An 18,978-nucleotide genomic window follows, 5' to 3' on the forward strand; every position below is an offset into this window, starting at 1 on the left:
TTGGAGGAGACAATACTGAGCTAGACAGACCAATGGTTTGACTCTGTATTAGCTTCAGAAGGAGCCAAGGCTCAGTGGTACAGCATATACTTCACATGCAGGAGGCCACAGGCACCTTTGACAGCATCTCTGTTCCAGGAGGTCTTGGAGTATGGACTGGAAAAGGCCTTTCTTTGCTAGTTACGCTGCTGCCACTCAGAGTAGACAGTACTAGGCTAGCCAGAACAGTGATCTGACTATAAGGCACCTTCCTATGCTCATATATAATTTTGCACATTCAGTTATTTAGCTCTCCACCTTTGTATACCTACATGCATACCACTCATAGATTTCCTAGGCTGATCCATTTAAAAGAACAAAAGAAATCAGATAAGCCAGAAAACAAAATAAAACATGTGAAATAAAAATAAGCAACTCGACTCTTCACAAAAACATGTGAATAGAAAAGAATGATTTTGTTATAAAGAAAAGATTATACCACAAGGTATGCCTACATACACTCCACCCTAGCCTTCAAACTCTGATTAGACCCTCATTATAAAGAAAAAGAACGACTTCCAAGAAACCGAGAAAATGTACCAAACTCAAACTCAACTGTGTTCTGTTTCCCCAAAGGCAAACACCAGAGGGCGCTGTCTTTATGATTAAAAGCATAAACTCTCCAACTGGAGGTAACCAGGACTGTTGGTCTTAATTTACAGAAAATTAACATTTGTGTAACACTTTTTCATCAGAAGTAGCCTGGCCCTAATAAGATGAAGAGGGCTGTTGCCAACCCCCTCCAGCTGATAAGTGATGAGTTACAAATGCAGTGTACGTAACCACATTGTCCTCTTCACAAATAATGTCTTACAACATACTGAGTTAACACAAGTCTGAATTTCATGTCCTTGAAGTTGACTGACTAACTACCAGTGACTCCGACAGCTGTTGCCTTTGCCGGTTGTTTGGCCTCAAGATAAAATCTCCCAAAGTCTGGTCAAATATTATTTTCATTAAGTGACCACAATCCAAAGCTTTGTGAAGATCCAGCACAGTTTCCCATGAGGAAATAACAACAGACGGACCTCTGTGGCCACGGTTGGAATCAGAAGGCATTATTTTTTTACGACGCAACCCAAGCAATCCTTTCTCATCAAGAGGACTTGGTTGGATGCTTATATTTCGACAAGAAGCGGGCAGGTCTTCTTATAACCATTAGCACTTCTTATTATTCTGCTCCCTTTTTATGTGTATCCTCAGACATGCGTGGACTTTTTAACGGGTTCGGATCACTAGACTAAAGCAGCAACCAATTTGGAGGAACTTAAGTTTAGTGTCAGGGGGAAATCTCCTCCTGCTTCTGCAGCTGAGCCAGCTCAAAAAGCGACACACTCACCAGCCAAGGGGAACAGGATGCATGCTTAGAAACTTACCTGCACAGCAGTCAAGCAAGCTTAAAGTGCCTCTATAAGGCTACCATGAAACCATCAAATCTTTTCTAAAATTAAGTTTAGATTTATCTAGGGGAAATATAGGGGGACGGAAATTGAAAGTCTCTTAGGCATAGGAACAGTGAAACGGTCATGTCCAGGAGTACGTACTCATAAAGAATTAAACGGGAGGATAGTTTTGAAAGACAGCAAATGAAAGATCCAGGTCCAGTGAAAGAGGAAGGATTTACCTCTCCTCAGTCTGCTGAGATGGGTCTATTCAAGTGAAGCAGATATCCAGAGGGCAGCAAGTATGCCCAGTGGGGGAAATGGTGGAATAGTAGGGTACTTAGGCTCCCCCCAAACTCCTGAGAAAGTAATAAAAGCAGCGTAGGGACCTCCTTTGTAGCAAGGAAACATCCTGAAGTTCCAGAGAAAAAGAAACACAGAATTGGCAGCCTCTAAGTAAGTGGAGGGGGTGAGGCAACCGCCACAGTTTTTGCTGACAGAGCAGCAAGTTACAGGAGCCGGCACAAACAAACACGAGGCGCAAGTTTAGCCAAGATGGAGGCCGACAGCCAATATCTAGGAACGTGGTCCTTGGTAACACACTGACCTTATTCCAGTGAAGTCAACAGTACAGAGTTAGGTGCTCACGAATTTATTTTGCTACATGAAAACATAAAACAAAGTATGACTGGCAGTCATGTGACCAGGACCAGGTTGCTTCCAATAAAAAGAACTGTGATTTTTCTACTTTGTTGAAGCCAAGAAGGCGTGGATTTGGTCAGTGCCTGGCATGAGGACCTCCTGGGAACATCTATGTGTGCCACCTTGAGTTCCATCATGTTGGAGCAAAGCAATGCATGAATGAAATAAATAAATAAAAGCAGAATGTGTTTGTGTATAAATGCACATTCTAGGGTTGTCTGGATTGAGAAATCCCTGGAGATTTTGGGGGTGGAGCATAGGCAGGGGAGGTACTTCAGGAATGTAATGCCATAGAGACCACCCTCCAAAGCAGCTATCTTTCATAGAATCATAGAGTTGGAAGGGGTCATACAGACCATCTAGTCCAACCCCCTGCCCAGTGCGGGATCAGCCTCAAGCATCTCTGACAAGTATTCATCCAGCCTCTTTCTTCGTGGGAATTGATCTCTGTAATCTGGAGATCAATTGTAGTTCTAGATCTCCAGGCCCCACCTGGAGGTTGGTAGCCCTAGCATATGTGGTGATTTAAAAAAAAATTGATAAAAAGACAAGCGCAGCACTATAGAACAACAATCTAAAATGCAGCAGTTACCTCTCTCTTTCTTAATATCCCCATTGTAGAACCGATCTCTCCATACATCATCGTCACTAAGAACTAAACTGTAACAGAAAAAGAACTGAGCCATTAGAATGAAGCACTTTAAAGCTGTTTCAGGGCTGTGCATAAGAAAGCAGAATCATAGTTCATTTAACAGTATTCAAACACGGATCAGTCCACCCTTGCCCACAGTGACAGAACACTTAGCTTGAACATTTCAGAGTAAAACTGCTAGCGCACTTGAAATGCAATGACTTGGAGTGGCTGATTTTTTAATGTGAAAAATGAGCAACAACTATGGAAAATGGTAACTATCAACAGTCAAATGGTGAGCAGTGCTAAATTTGGGAGGATAAATGCACATGTGGGAACCCAAGGTGGGGGACTGTATGGGAAGGTGTCACAGTGGAAAGCTGAAGGGTTAAGCATCCCTTCCCAAAGTTATTTTGCCTTAACAAAAACACTGAAGCTATATCATGAACATCTGCCTATAAAATGCACATCTGCCCCCAATTCTCAATAATATCCCTTCCTACCACATCACAGCCACTAAGAAATGAGAACCATGCTGCTGCAAAGAGAAACGTCAAGCAAAATACCAAGTTACCAACCTCCCATATGCAAGCACATAGGGAGGAAGTTGGGGACAGCCTGCTAGCTTGAATACCATCTGGGTCGCCTCTGTTTATTGCCCTCTCCTTGCAGATACTGGCTACAAGCATAAGCTGGAGGGCTCTTTGCTCTTTTTTGATAGCTAATCCAGAAGGTGTTTGTTGGTTTATTTGTCTTGTTGTTGGTTGTTTTTGAAATTTTTGGAAGCCACATTGGATTCCTTTGGAGAGAAAATGGGCACAGAAATACCTTCATAAATAAAGGAAAGTCAGCAAAACTTGGGTAGACGAAGGCAGGAAGACTAGAGATGCCTGGCCTCCTGCAACAACAGTTCGTCCTTTGTTCTGAGAGAGCTCTCCTTTGATTACGTAGAGAAAAGAAATGGGGAAACTCTGAGCCAGTAAGTCACTCCTCTGCAACAAAACCGCACAACAGCACATGGCAGGAACTCAGCCAGATGCCTGTTGTGTCCTTGTGCATGGAAAGCCTACCGAGCAGGTCTGCAGAGAGAGGCCTTGTCAAAATGTGACACTGCAGCAACCAATGATTTAATATCACAGCCATCATTTTAGTGGTCCCGTAAAAAGACTTAGCACTCTCGCCACCTGCTGAGACCGTGGGAAACAACACTAGAATACATAAAAGGACACAATGCCTCCCTGGGCCAGATCCTGCCTGAACAGATGCATGATCAGTCAGCTCTAGCCCATGAAAGCTCACGCTTCACTCAATCTGTCAGGCTTTACAGTGCCACAAGACTCTTCTTTTGCTTCTGTTGCAGCAGGCTGATACGACTAGTCCACTGGAATTCATATCAAGGTAGGGAGAAAGTCAGGATGGAAAAGGGAATTCATTGCCTTTCTGTTATTTTGCTTTTCTTTTAACAGTCATCTCATTTCCCTTCAATGTATATGAAGTCAGGAAACACCTCAAATACATTTTTTGATGAGTTTCCACATTCCCCAGTTATGTCTTCAAGCCTGGATTCAAAATAGTGGGTTAGATTCCACCTAGATTTTTGTGGGTGCAAAGGAGGGGTGATTTTCTCCAATTCCTCCCCTTCTGCAGCATCAACCTCCCCCCGCCCCCCGCCCTTGCAATGCTGTTTCTGGGGGGTGGGAAACCCCTAGGAAATGCCCGGGGGGGTGTTCAGAGAACTCTTATGGGAGATGGGGGTTAGAAAAAATCAGAGTGAATCTGACATTCCTTTGTATACCTTGTTAAACCAATTCGTTCTGTGCCTACTAAGAAAGAATACAATGCCCTCTTCAACCACTAGCATGCATCAAGAGGATATCAAGGAGTGATCAGTCTATTCACTAATCCATATTACATGATTTTCAGTCTGCACATTAAAACTCCACAGTCCAAATTTACTAAGGACTGGTTCACACATGCCAAGCAGACAGCCATGATCTTGTGTAGAGAGGACTGCATGAAGAAAACTCCAAGCAAATGGGCTGTACACAGCCCCTTTTGAAGCCCTTTCAAACAAAAAGGATGGCACAACCAAAATAACCAAAAAGGTGTGAGAAGGGTATTTCAACACAGTTTAATTGTCCAATACATTTCAACCAATGCTTTCATCAGGGGCAACGGTAAATATCAACAGACAAACAGCAACAGCAATATAAGATCATCATCGTCATTCTCTGAGTAGCACGCATAAGACAAACATCAAAGTACAAAGTATCAGGTTCAATCCAGACTAAATTTTCCACTAATGGAGGGGTGAGATGATTTCCATCAACTACCTCTTCCTCTTCAAAGGTTTGCCATTGCCTGCCTCTGCATAGTTTAGCTAAGTTATTCACCCACGTAAATTCAACAGGGGTCCTCCCCTCAGGGTGGAAACTGAGTATAGTAGTCCCAGTGTTTAAAAGGGCGAGCAAAGCAGATCCCCAGAATTACCGTCCAATAAGCTTGCTGGACATAGCTGCCAAATTGTATTGCAAATCTCTGCTATGTAAGCTGGAGGATTGGGAAGCCTCCAACCAAGTCACCTATCCTGAGCAAGCTGGCTTCTGTAAAGGGCATTGTACCATCGACCGCTGTCAAACCCTCTACCAACTAGCATCCCAAAGTATCAAGGGCCCCACTAAATCTCTATGCGGCCTTTGTGGACCTAACAACCACTTCTGACTCCATTGACAGAGAACGCCTCCGGCTATTGTTTCTTCTGCGGGAATTCCATTCTAACATCTTTGCTAAAATCAGGGTGGGCCCCTCAGGCTCTTTAACAGAGGCAATACCAATTCTGAGAGGGGTAAAGCAGGGATGTGTCCTGGCCCCTTTACTTTTTAACCTATATCTAAACGATATTATCCCGACGTTATCAGGCCCTGAGTTTGTCCCCCCGCTCTTTAGGATCTCAGAAAATATCAGTTGTTCTATATGCCTCTGCATAGCAACCCTGGTCTTCTCTGGAGGATTCCTGTCCAATTACTAACCAAGGCTGACCCTTCTTAGCTTCTGAGACCTGATGAGATCAGGCTGACGTGGGCCAACCAGGTCAGGGTATATATTTATTAGGCATCGTTAAATACCGAGCAGAAAGCGGGGTGGTGGTGGTGGCGGCGCTACGAAGAGAGACAGGGGTAAAACAAAACACAACTAAAAGACAGATCAAAGACATAGAAATATAGAGCTGGAAGGGACTCCGAGGGTCATCTAGGCCAACCCCCTGCACAGTGCGGGAAACTCACAGCTATCGCTTCTCCTCACCTCACTGAGAACACAAACATACTGTCACATCTAGTTTGACCCTAACTTCCCATTCTCTGTTTGAGAAACTGTTCAAGAAAGTCTGGCCCCAAAGTGCCAAATGAAAAATATTTTTCTCATCTGGCACCGCTCCGTGACTGGTGCTTCCTGTTGGGAATACAAGCAAATAAACCTAATGGAGTGGGTCCATCCACGGGGTATTCTTGAATAAATTACATGTTTTTTCCCATTCTTCTTGCCAAGACTCAGCAAGAACTTTGTCAATGAACTGTAACAGTCGAGAAACGACGGCTTCCCATTGGCAACAATCTAGCTACCAGCTGGGGTTCTTTGAGTTAAATATTTATGAAAAGAAGTCTGGAAAGCTATCTAGAGTACAGCCCCACCACACACACATAACCTTTTCAGTGTGACAAGAGCTTCAAAACAGCTTGCCCAAGCAGGGAAGCCAGGAAATCACATGAAACCTGTATACCTAGAGCACAAGGCTGATGCTGGATATTGTCTTTGAATTGAACCATGTCACACAGCAGCAACCACAGGGACGCCCAACACTGCTGGAAGCTTTCGTGCTGACCCAGACAAGTCCTGTATTTTTCGCATCAATCACTGAGCCTGAGACACCCCTTTCGCCGATCCCATTAACGCAGGTCTTCCAATGGATCATTTGCAAACGCCACATTCCAGCAGAGCAAATTTTTTCAGATTGACTCTTGGGAGCGTTCCATGGATATTTGATGGACACAAAAGAACCGCAAAAACAATGAGAAAGGGATTTCACCCTATAATTGCACGACAAATGCCCCCCCCCCCCAATTACATTTTAGGTATAATGTAATAATAATAACATTCAATTTATATCCTGCCCTTAAGGACAACTTAACGCCCACTCAAGAGCGGTTTACAAAGTATGTTATTATTATCCCTACAACAAACACCCTGCGAGGTGGGTGGGGCTGAGAGAGTGCCTAGAACCTGTGACTGACCCAAGGTCACCCAGCTGGTTTCAAGTCGAGGAGTGAGGAATCAAATACAGTTCTCCAGATAAGAGTCCTGCTGCTCTTAACCACTACACCAAACTGGCTCACATAAAACCTTAAGATGTTTTAGGAACATTTGAACAGCAACTGTAAGATATGCCATATACATGCCATAGGTGTAACGAACAGTCTCATGGAAGGGCAGCATAGATGCTGTCTGCCATTCATTTCTGATAGGATTTTTTAAAAAAAATCTAAAAGCCAAACAACACTATGTGCACAACATTGCATGGTGACTAACAAATGGGAGGAGTGTTGTTTGGTCAGAAAATACATCTACAAATTGCATCCTGTACACCAGGTACACTCTACAACACTTACAACCATAATCCCATATTTCTAAGGACTGTAGATGTATTGAATTTTCCAAAGTGCAAAATGCACTTTGATGTCTTGGTTAACTGCAAAACAAAAATACTTGAGGAAGGATTATGATTTGCACAATGTTACGAAATCTCCTTGCTAGCACACAGTCACTCGCTGCCCCAATCATCTTGAGGCCCCAGTTCAGCATCTCACTGTGCTAGGAGGTCGATCCGATAGAACTCTTTTGCCTTTTGGTAGTGGGCAGACTTACTCATCCACTATTAGAAGACCATTATGGGTTTGGAGTTTTATCACTGTTAGACTAATCTCACTCCTGGGCTGGCTGTAACATTGGACTGGTTGCAATATTAATGCAGGGTGTTACTAAATAGCCTGTTTATTTCTCTATTGCACCATAAAATCCAGAGTGCATGCATATGTGAGGGGGACAAGGCTTGGATTTTTCTCTCCTGTCCCCTCAGCACTTTCTTTTTAAGGCAGACCTGTGACGAAGAAGCTGACCCATTGGTGTGTATTCTCCAAGAGTTTTCTTCCAGACCAGACATCAGATTTTTAAAGGTTTATTGACTACACACTAAAAAGACAGATATTTGGGGTCAATTTATAGACAGGTGGACCTCAAATCTCCCTTTGCAGCTGCATCTGCATATCCGGGAGGAAGGCTCACAAGGCGGGGGATGCTGCGAAAACCTAGAGCCAAGGATAGTGCAGAAGGAATAAGGGGAATGAAGGGAGGACCACTGGGAGAAGTAACCAGCAGGGCAAAGGACAAGCCACATTTCCATCATGCATGGATTTTGCACCACTTGAGAGCCTTCGCCTTCCGATTGTTATCTGTGAGGCAGAGGGAGAAGAAACAGGGGCCATACACTCCGCTATCGTCTCAGGGCCCAGCTCTAGCAGTGATTTTTCTCTAATGTTTGCAACTACCAACTGCCATGAGTGAAGCCAGAAGGAGACAGACAGAAGAACAGCCAGGCATCTTTGCAGCATATATGGGAGTCCCTTCTTCCCAGCTGCCAACTGCCATGGCTGGAACCACAGGGAGAACAGAAAGCAGCTCAATGCCTCTCTGTTGCGCCCAGTTCCAGATCCAGCTAGACCTTCTCCTGTGCTGCTGACCACCACTGCTGAAACCGGCTGAAGAGGCAGCAGTCAAGCACCTTTCCCTAAGAAGAGCCCACCAAGAACTCCCCCTCCCTATCAGCTTTTAAGTTGTATTTTAAGTGAAAATTGGTATTGTTTTTTAACTGCTTCAAACCCTTTTGGTTAGTTAATTTCTGGCTAAGTGAAGCAAAAAACATAATACATAAAGAGAAAATGGCAGAGGGTAATGCAAGGGCACTCCCTCAGATTAATATTTCTCCAACTTGGAGGTTGCCAAGTGAAAAGCATTAGTAAGTTGAGCCTTCCCAAACGTAAATTCGAAAAGTGTTCATCTTGTATTGATCTTAACCTTGATTCAGAACAAACACTGTAAAAAGAAAAGAAGGGTAGAAACATACTTTAAAGATATCAAATCTCATGGAGGGGAACGGACTGGCAGAACTGGGACACAACGGAGAGTTAATTAAGACAAGATTTGGCACCTGATACTAGCAAACCACATTTCTGACAGGAGTTCACCTCTCTTCTGGCAACTATCAGTGGCTCCCTGAGGTCTGCCTCACTTGTTTACAGATAAAACTTGTACCTGCAAAAATGTTCCCATACTCTGTGCTTGCTTAGGAAACATATATGTGGGGCAAACAGGGAGGAAGGAGAAGGTGCAAATTTGCCTTTGTGCACCTATTTTCTACTGCAAATCTCTCTCAAGATCACTTTTCTCCAGCCAGACTTATTTGTCTTAGGTGTTTGTTGCAGTTCTACCTGCTGATTCTTCTCTGAAAACGGACTCTCCCCCACAACTCAGCATTAGTGTTACTAGATTAGCACAAAATCAGGAACCCCCTGTAAAAAAAGAAAACAAATGTGGAAAAAGTACCTAGCTGCTCTGCTTGTAGGAATTCCAAGATAGTGCATAGCCTCACTGCCCAGAAATTCTCGAACCGAAGAACGAAGCACAGCTCTTCCATCCCCATTTCTACAGAAAATAAAAGAAGGCATCTATTTTGTCCTCCATAAAAAAATTAGACAAAGAATGCAAGCTGAGTTGATAGGGAATTCTGATGTGAGAACGAATACAATGGCTTGCAAAGTCCTGAGAAAACACGTATTTTGATCACACATGAGCACACCCATGAAACTACCTTACACTGAGTCAGACCACTGGTCCATCAAGGTCTCCTCAGACCGGCAGTGGCTCTCCAAAGACTCAGACTAAGGTCTTCTCACCATCATCTACTGCCTGATCCTTTTAACTGGAGATGCCAAAGACTGAACCTGGGACCTTCTACGCGCCAAGCCGATGCTCTAACACTGAGCCATGGTCCCTTCCCAGAGGTACACAGTATGGGTGTAAATGTTCTCTTCTTGCTACTTTTAACAGAATGGCCACATATGACTTACAATCCAGGAACTGTTAATAACAATGATTTACTTCCAACAAATGCTAATCAGAGATATGCTTGTTCCTAACTATTGTGGTTTTGTGTGTGTGTGTGTGGGGGGGTGTCCCTCAAATCACAGTTGACTTATGGTGACCCCTGGTGGGGTTTTCATGGCAAGAAACTATCAGAGGTGGTTTGCCACTTCCTGCCTCTGCAACCCTGGCCTTCGTTGGAGGTCTCCCATCTAATTAGTAACCAAGGCCGACCCTGTTTAGCTTCTGAGATCTGATGAGATCAGGTTCACCTGAGCTATTACCATTCATTAATTTATCTAGTGCTCTGAAAAAGCCATTTATTTTTATTTTATTTATTTTTATTTATTTATTTTTATTTATAATATTTATAGTCTACCTTTCTCATTAAGACTCAAGGCAGATTATACAGGGTAAGTACATTCAAGCAGAAATCTGATACACAGCTGCAACAATGCTGGAAAAAAAATAAGTAAATCAATATGATATTTTAAGCAATGTGTTTTAAACAATCCAGTAGAAACATACAGCAACAGGATGTATGCAGTAGTATAGTCTACAGTCCCTATCCTTTTGCCTAACATGTCACTCTGGACCACTTCCCTTCAGCACAGACCTATAATTTATATTAAAAACATCCTCTTGAATAATTCAGTTTTGCATTGTTTGTGGCAGTGAGAGCTTTCCTGACCTCTTCAGGCAGGTCATTCGATAAGGTGGGGGCCACCACAGAGAATATTGACAATTTGCAGGATGGCGCCTTCAGGAAGTCTTGTTCAGATGAGTGAAGCTGCCATGATGGGGCACAGGGAGAGAGGCAGTTCTGTAGATATGAGGGACCAGGACTGTGAAGAGTTTTACATGTGATAGTCAAAACCTTGAACTGAGCCTAGTAGCTGACTGACTGCAGAATGAGAGTAATAGGCAAGTTTCACCTAGCTCCCGACAGCAATCGAGCTGCTGCATTCTGCACCAACTGAAGCCTCCGAGCTCTGAGCTCCAGTTCCAAACTTCAAGGGAAGACCTACATAAAGTATGTTACAGCAGTCTAATCTCGATGCTAGATAGCATGGATTCAGATGACCAGATCGGCCATGTCAGGTTAATGCTAAACTGGGTATGAAGAAGGCATTTTTTGCAGCTGCATTAACTTGCTTTTCTAGCAGTAATACTGAGTCGAGTATAGCCCTAAAGCTCAGAACTGAGTTTGCAAGAGTCAACTGAACTCCATAGAAAGTGAGCAGCACAATGTCCTTTAATATCTCTGCCATTCCATCCGGCATCAGTTCTGTATTGTCTGGGTTCAGTTTCAATTTGTTCGCTTTCAGTCATTTGACCACAGCGGTAAGGAAGCAATTTAAGATTTCTACTAAGTCACAAGAGGATGTGGATAACAAGATAAAGAGCTGGGTGTCATCTGCATATTGATGACATCCAATTTCAAAGCTTCAAACAATTTCTTCTAAAGGCATTATGTAGAGGCTGATTAGCATTGGGGATAAATTTGAACCTGCAAGATAATTCTCACACTAAAGAGAGCTGATTTCTCACAGCAACCTTTGAGTCCTTTCCATGAAGAATGACCAGTCCAGAGCACATCCTTTGATACCTGTGTCTGCCTCCAAATGCCTTAACAGGATGGCACGATCTACAATATCAAAGGCTGCAGATAGATCCAGGAGGAGTAACAAAGAAGTATGGCCTTTATCTACATTCAGTTGGAGGTCATCCACTAAAGCCACCAGAGCTACCTCCATCCCAGAGCCCATCCTGAACCCAGACTGAAAAGGATCCAGAGCACCAGTTGTCCAAGAATACCCAGAGTTGGTCCGCTACTTTTCTCTCAATCACTTGGCCCATAACAACAACAACAACAACAAATTTATTGTAGTAATAATAACCGATTTATATATAAGGGGCAGGTTAGAGACTGGGCAACAATCAGCCACATTGTTGTTGTCTAGGGCTGGTTTTTTAAGTAGCAGGCAGATAATCGCCTCTTTGAGTAGCCAATAGAAGATGCCTTGAGTTAGCAGTGACTGATTTCTGATAGACACAAAGGGCTCATTTATGTGGTCTATACATGATTTTAGTAGCCAAGTTGGGCAAGGATCCAGTGCATAAGTAAGTGGCCTTCACAGATGCCAGGATCCTATCAATATCCATCACTGTAATTGGATCAAAATGGTCCAAAAGCAGCCCAGAGGGTGTATTAAGTATTTCTTCAGCTTTGCCTATATTCCGGGCAGCATCCAGGTCAGAGCTGTGGGAGTTATTCAAGTTATTTTAATGTGCAATGGAAACTAATCCAAGACTGTGTACCTTGGTTTTTAACTGTGTACCTCAGTGGTATACCAATTTTAACCTTGCTGGAGACTCATAATGTTTGTGTCCTTGCACCATTTTCTGCTTTGATAGTCACCTTGGGTTTCTGGAGATAAGGCAGTTTTGAATAAATAAATAAGAGCCATCAGAATATTACACAATAGACACAACAAACCTGGAGTATGGTGTCCTTCCTGAACCTTTCAGTTGTAGCTCCCACGTGTCACCAAACCTGGAACCCCCACCCCGCAAAAAACAGAATTAGCATCAGTAATTTTGATAGGTGGTAAAGCTGATAAGCTAGGACAGTGTGCTGGGAGTTCCTAGTTCACATAAGAAACACAACAACAGTTACCTACCATGCAGATTTTTAATTAACAATCTCTAAATTCCTAATTCTTGATCAGGCCTGCTGGGGTGAAGTAACTCTGCTTGTGGGACTTTGTGCTCACACAGCATCTTGTTTAAACTGGGCTGTTTCCCATGCAAAGCAGCTACACGTGCCTCACAGTGGCTTTGCACAGGTAGCAGCCCAGTTTAAACAAGAAGCCATGGAAGTGCAAAGTCCCACAAGTTGAGTTATTTTGCATTGCCAGCACCATGTTTAGATCAGGCCTGAGGACAAGGTATGTGATGTGAACCAACCAGAAAAGCATTTACATGATCATATTTATAATTTATTAATATATCTGTATCAGTGATTGCTTAGAAACTTGCTGACCATTTAAAAATGAAATAATGCAGTACCTGTTTGTATAAACTCCGATCAAGTGAGCTCTTCCATCACCCAGCTGACCTGCCCAACTACCAAACTAAAAAGAAAAGCAAAAATCAAAATGCAAAAATTATCATCTTCTGCTATTTACAATACATATAGAACTGGAAAATTATTCTTAAAATTGATGAGGCGGCAAAGAGGGGGGGGGGTCGAATGTGATCCCGTGTTAGAAAACCAAATGTGGTCAGTTTACCACAAACCAATTCAGCGAAGCATTTGAGGTTTGGGGGCAGTGCTATCACATTATATGGATATTATTGATCTTGACAGGAAAATAAACCAATAATAAAGGGACATGAGAAACAAGCCTCATGAAATACTGGCAGACAGTAAAGGGGCTGGAGACTGGGAAGACACCAGGGACAATAGATAAACTTGTTTTTTTTTTTAAATCTCCTAATTTGGTTATCATATTTTTAGCATTAGAATTTTTTAACAGACCTTTTCAGCTTCTCTTTGGAACAGTAAGAGCTAAAAAGGTAACATTTTTAAAATGAATGCTAGCTTCTTTGGGAATATGATTCACTGGGTGCTCTACTAAGACCTAAATTCCTCAACATGTCCTAACCAGGGACCTTTACCGTATGGAAACAGAATTGCACTTTTACTTTAACTTACCAATCAAACCAGTGCAGAGCAGGCCAAAATTATAACTATTATTAAAGAACACTTCTAGCCCATCTTTTCATACTTTCAGATCTCCAGAGTGACTTCCAAATGGCGATGATGCTCTGTGCCTTCTTCGTTACTTCTGTGGCCAGCTACTCAGCACAGTGGAAGTGAGGCCCCCACATGGTGGCTTTCCCTCTGCCCCGTCCCTACAGTGGCCATTTCCTTCCTCTCCAGCCTCGGGGGGGGGGAGTTCATTTTTTTCTAAACTTGGCAATTAATATATCATTATGATGTTATAACAATCTGTCTATCAGGCCCTCGAAATTCCAAGCTTTCATTTTTTTAAAGTAAAAAATGATGCAGCGATATAAGGGGGAAAGCATCTCTATGCAATGAAAGCAGCTAGAGACTTATTTCTTTAAACATGTAAGCTGGGAATCCCGAGAACCTCACAGACAGATTCTTATAATAATATTGTTATTTGTTAATTACCAAGTTTTAAAAAATGATGGCTGGTTGTGTAGAGCGTCAGTATGGATGGGACCTGAAAAGATCTGGACTTTTCTATCCACATTGCAGCAGGTGAGAATGCCTCTCTTCCCTTTTTCCTTCGATCAGGGGTCCCCACCATGGCATCGATGCACACCATGGCACTCACCAACACCTTTCCTAGTGCCTACCAAGTGTTTTCAGAAAGTGGGTGGGGCCAGGTGGGGCTTTTGCCAAGCAGGGCACCTAACCGGCTGAGCGTATTTTTTAAAATGTTGTTTCATAAAATCATAGGGTTGCTAGGGACCTCCAGGGTCATCTAATCCAACCCCCTGCACAACGCAAGAAATTCACAACTACTCTCCTCCGCCCCCCCCCCCACACACACACCGTGACCCCTGCTCCATGCCCAGAAGATGGCAAAATACCATCAGGATCCCTAGACAAATTGGCCTGGGGAAATTGCTACCAGACCCGAAGATGGTGATCGGCATTACCCTGGGCATGTAAGAAGGGGTCACCTTTTTACAGCTGCCCCTACAGTGTTAGTTTTATATTCTCTCTCACTTCTCTTCCTCAGTGTATTTTTAAAAGTTGCCCCTCTTCTCCCCTGTACTTGGGCTTCCTGTCTGTGAGTGTATGTTTGTGTGTGTGTCCACCTTCTGCAGCAAAAATGATGTGGTTGGCTCCTCCTTCCATGGCAGCCATTTGGTAATTTCACCCAATTCCCTGAGTCAGAACTCCAAAAGTGGCCACAATCTCAAAAGGGTTTGGGACCCCTGCTTTAGTGTAACATACCCTGGATAATTGTATGAAGTTATTTGAACTTTGAAAGCACTGATTTTCTTGCTTCTAACAGGGCAAAGAATAAAAGCTGTGTATGAGACAGTATTACAAACAAACAAAAAATCATTCAATTGGTAATGAACCAGGTTAGAAATCTAGCTTGAGTTAAGTATTCTAAAGTTAAAGCACACAAATATAACACAATTTAGTTGTAGATAATCTTTTCCATTCTTTATCATTTCCAGCAGAAAATCCTGTCACATACAAATATTGTTGACATAGTATGAGAGAGCAAATCTTTACCTGGTGGCCACCATACCTATGGGCCAGGGGAAGAGACCCCAAGACCATTTTTGCACCACTGACAAGCTGAAGAAAATCCTCTGTGTCTGAGATAGACACATCAAGATCCAAAATATCTTCTAGAACTTCCTAGAAATGACAAAGCAGAATCCAGAAGTTCCCATGCAGTTCTTAGATTGCCGTACACCTTATGCTCATAAAATTCCATTGAAATCAGGAGCAGTGAAAGTGGTCTGCGTGCCTTTCTGCCTGCCCTACTGTAGCCACTTCCTGTTCTCTCTCTTTCCCCCTCTCTACACGCCACAACAATCATTTTTCAGGGGAATGCAATGTAAAGATTGCCTAGATCTGTTATTCACTTCTAGGGAGGTGCAGTTAGGCATTATATCTAGAGATCTGTGATTACATGAAGAATCCCCATAAGCCTCTGAATGAGCAGAGATCAGTAATGGGAGACAAAAATATAGAGCCCTACGACTAAAATACAGAGCACTACCTTGGTGCAGTTGTTAGACAACACTGTCAGACTATGACCTGGGAGACCTAGGTTCAAATGCTCACCCTGCTGCAAAGATTACTGGGTGAAATTGGGTCAGTTGGTCAGTCTCTCTCACACTAGCCTACTTTACAGGGATGCTATGAGGATTATTTATTTATATAAAACGCTTATTAGCCATTTTTCTACCCTGTGAGAAGTCAATATACAATATATGTGAAACAACAATTCTAAAATGAATTTTTAAAAAGTTTAGAAACATAGTTTAAGACTGCCAGTAAACAAAGAAACAAAGTTAATTAAAGCAGTTCTAAAAAAATATCTCTAGCTGCCTCCTGAAGATTGGCAGTAAAGGGACCAGGCACACTTCCCTGGGGATTGCCATTCCATAATCATGGGACTACCACCAAAAAGGCCCTCTCTTATGTTCCCATCAGATGAGCTTCTTTGGCTGATGGGACAGCCAAGAGGGCCTCTCCCTGTGATCTTAATTCCTGGCCTGGAACATATGGGAGAAGACAGTCCTTCAGATACCCCGGTTCCAAGCCATGTAAGGATTTAAAGGCCAAAACCAATACCCTGAATTGTGCTCAGGAGCAGATTGGTAGCCAGTGTATCTGCTGTAATATCAGGGTCACCTACCCCAATAGCTTGGCCCCAACTAGAAGTCTAGCTCTTCAAGTATAGGGATTAAACGGGGAGGGGAAAGAGACATGTACATCACCCTGGGCACCTTGCACAAAGATTGGGGAAAAACAATCTAATAAAAATTTCTCAGGTCTGAAGCTCCTTCAGTGAGTTTGGGACAGATCAGAATGGCCTGCATCCAGCTACTCTTTAAAACAGGAATCCACAAGCACCTTAAAAGATTAATGAATATTTTTTCCAGCATAAGCTTTCATGAGTCAGAGCTATGACTCACAAAAGCTTGCCGGAAATCTTTGCACTGCCACTTATTCTGCTGCTACAGACTCCATGCTTAGAATGGTTAACTATTTTCTGAAGACTTAAGGGTACTTAAAGAAAGGACAAAGATTTCTGCTGGATCTTCCCTTCCACTGCAGACCTCCACAATGCTGTTCCTGAGGTCCAAGGACATCCCCCCGCCCCGCAAGAGCAGGAAATTGAAGAAATCTGTCCCTCCCCTCAAATTTAAGGACATTTTTCTTCACTGCATGGTTGGATACAGGCCAATGCTTTTCTTATAAGGTTGTTGTGAGGAATAATGAATTGTAAAGCATTACAAAATCTGCTATGAATCAGGATATAAAAATGCAAGCTGAATACATAACTGGAAGCTTATTTTTTGATGTTTTTGATAGAACAGCTTCCAAACACACAGGTGTTGTTTGGTTTTAAAAACCAATGTTTCTTTGGCACTCAGGACTGCTGCAACAAATCTATTAAGGTGGGGGAAATTCGCCCACCTGCATACTTCCCTTTGGATGCTAGTCATAATTATAATGAACACAACCATCCCTACACTATCCCAGTGCAGATGTATTACTGTCCAAAACTAAGAAAACAAGAGTGCCCCTGCTTGAGCACCTGTTCCTTCTCACCTCTTCTGCAGGCATGATTTCCTCCATTTCGGTTTTGGAGCTAGCTCTGGTTAGCATTACATCTTCTCCTGCGTTTTCATTAACCACAGTCTGTACATATCAGTTGACAAACCCACTTCTAACCATGCTGACCTATTATGGCTGGGGGAAAGGCCCATGCAGCTGTAATAGCAACCAAAAATAAAAAGAAGCTGGAAAGGATATGGGGGAGGAGGAAAAGAAGGAGATGTAGAAGGGTGGATTACATGAACTAGGGAGGAGAGCCATGTGACCATATTTAAGAAGCTCTTGGTCTGCACCAAAGAACTGTGTCCAGGGTAAACAGCATCAGTGGATGAAAATATAATCTTATGCATCTCCACATGTATTCTGGCAATACTAGCAGTGATCCCTGGAGAGGAACTAAATAGTGAGCAACGAAGTCCTTTGTTCCTACAGAAAAACAGATGAATACATGAAGCTACCTTTATACTGAAAGAGACCATTGGCCCATCAAGGTCAGACTGGCAGCAGCACTCCAGGGTCTCATATGGAGGATTTTAACATCACCTGCTGCCTGGTTCTTTTTAACTGGAGATGCTGGGGATTGAACTTGGGGCCTTCTGCATGCCAAGCAGATGCTCTATCACCAACCCATGGCCCCTCTTGGAAAATAAATGTCAGGGGAGGACTGGGAAGTCAAAACAGCCCTGGAAAAGGGCCATTCTCCTGCTGAGGGAGGGAGGGAAACCTGGCTGGAAGAAAGGAGCTGTCATGTTCATTGTCAATGATGGTGAGTGGCATACCCTTCATTACAGGTCCAGACCAGCAGGTAGAAGTCAGGCGGCTCAACCTACCTGTGCCCAGGCCCTGCCTCCCTGGACAGCCTGGAGACAACGCCACACCCACGCCAGAAACTGCAGCCTTCCCCTGCCCAGCAGTAGCTCATGCTTGGCTAGGCTGGCTTCCTTACTGGGCAGGGGAGCTCAGGAAAGGGTGTCCACTCAACCCTTCATCCTAATAACTAATCAGCCCCTGATAATGATGTATATAGTGCAGGTTCTATTCTATGTGCTCAGATTTCCACTGTTCTTTAAAAGATGCTTATTAGGGAAAGTAGGAATATTGTACAGCTAAGAGTTCAAAATAAAGAAAATCAAATCTTGCAGGATGGGTGAGCTAAAAGTCAAACCAAATAAATAAATAAATAAATCTAACCTTTGAAAAAGCTACAAGGAGAACTCTGGATTTAAAAGGAGTAGGATAGGCAACTGAAAAAATGGAGCCTTGCACTTCACGAACGTAATTCTCTTCAATGCGATCTATGGGAAGTGTTGCTAGAAAAAACAAGGAAAACCTTTTATTGCATAACACTTTATATTAATTTCACCATTATATGAATGATACTCATATTGCTTTAAAAATCATGATATAACTAGTACCAAACAGTGACTGATTGATAATATATCACCAAAAAGAGCTTGCTGCTGAATAGTCTAGGAACAGCTTGTATGACTAGCAATGCAATCCTACACAGAGTTACTTCCGTCTAAGCCCACTGATTTCAGAGTGAGTCACTGTGAGTCACTGAGGTTGAATGGAAGTGAGCTCACTGGAAGGTCCATGAAAAAAACATGATGACAAGAGAAAACAGCAAGCACTGTATACTTAATGCTGAACCTGGGCCCCACATTAAAAAATGC

General features: G+C 43.0%; 1 protein-coding gene across 2 annotated transcripts in view; it reads right to left on the reverse strand.

The window, feature by feature from the left end:
* Positions 1-18,978, reverse strand: part of LOC129337440 (protein adenylyltransferase SelO-like) — a 52,472-nt gene that overhangs the window by 28,231 nt on the left and 5,263 nt on the right. Inside the window, exons 3-8 of one of the 2 annotated variants that reach the window (XM_054991094.1) lie at positions 18,494-18,612; positions 15,239-15,367; positions 13,018-13,082; positions 12,446-12,502; positions 9,409-9,507; positions 2,716-2,783 (exon numbers count right to left, since the gene is read on the reverse strand). In XM_054991094.1, coding sequence (XP_054847069.1) covers positions 2,716-2,783; positions 9,409-9,507; positions 12,446-12,502; positions 13,018-13,082; positions 15,239-15,367; positions 18,494-18,612 — 537 coding nt within the window. The remainder of the gene's footprint in view (positions 1-2,715; positions 2,784-9,408; positions 9,508-12,445; positions 12,503-13,017; positions 13,083-15,238; positions 15,368-18,493; positions 18,613-18,978) is intronic. The other variant, XM_054991095.1, reaches the window with a different exon arrangement.

This window comes from Eublepharis macularius, chromosome 11 (genome assembly GCF_028583425.1).
Source record: "Eublepharis macularius isolate TG4126 chromosome 11, MPM_Emac_v1.0, whole genome shotgun sequence".
In the NCBI taxonomy this organism is placed as follows: Eukaryota; Metazoa; Chordata; class Lepidosauria; order Squamata; family Eublepharidae; genus Eublepharis; species Eublepharis macularius.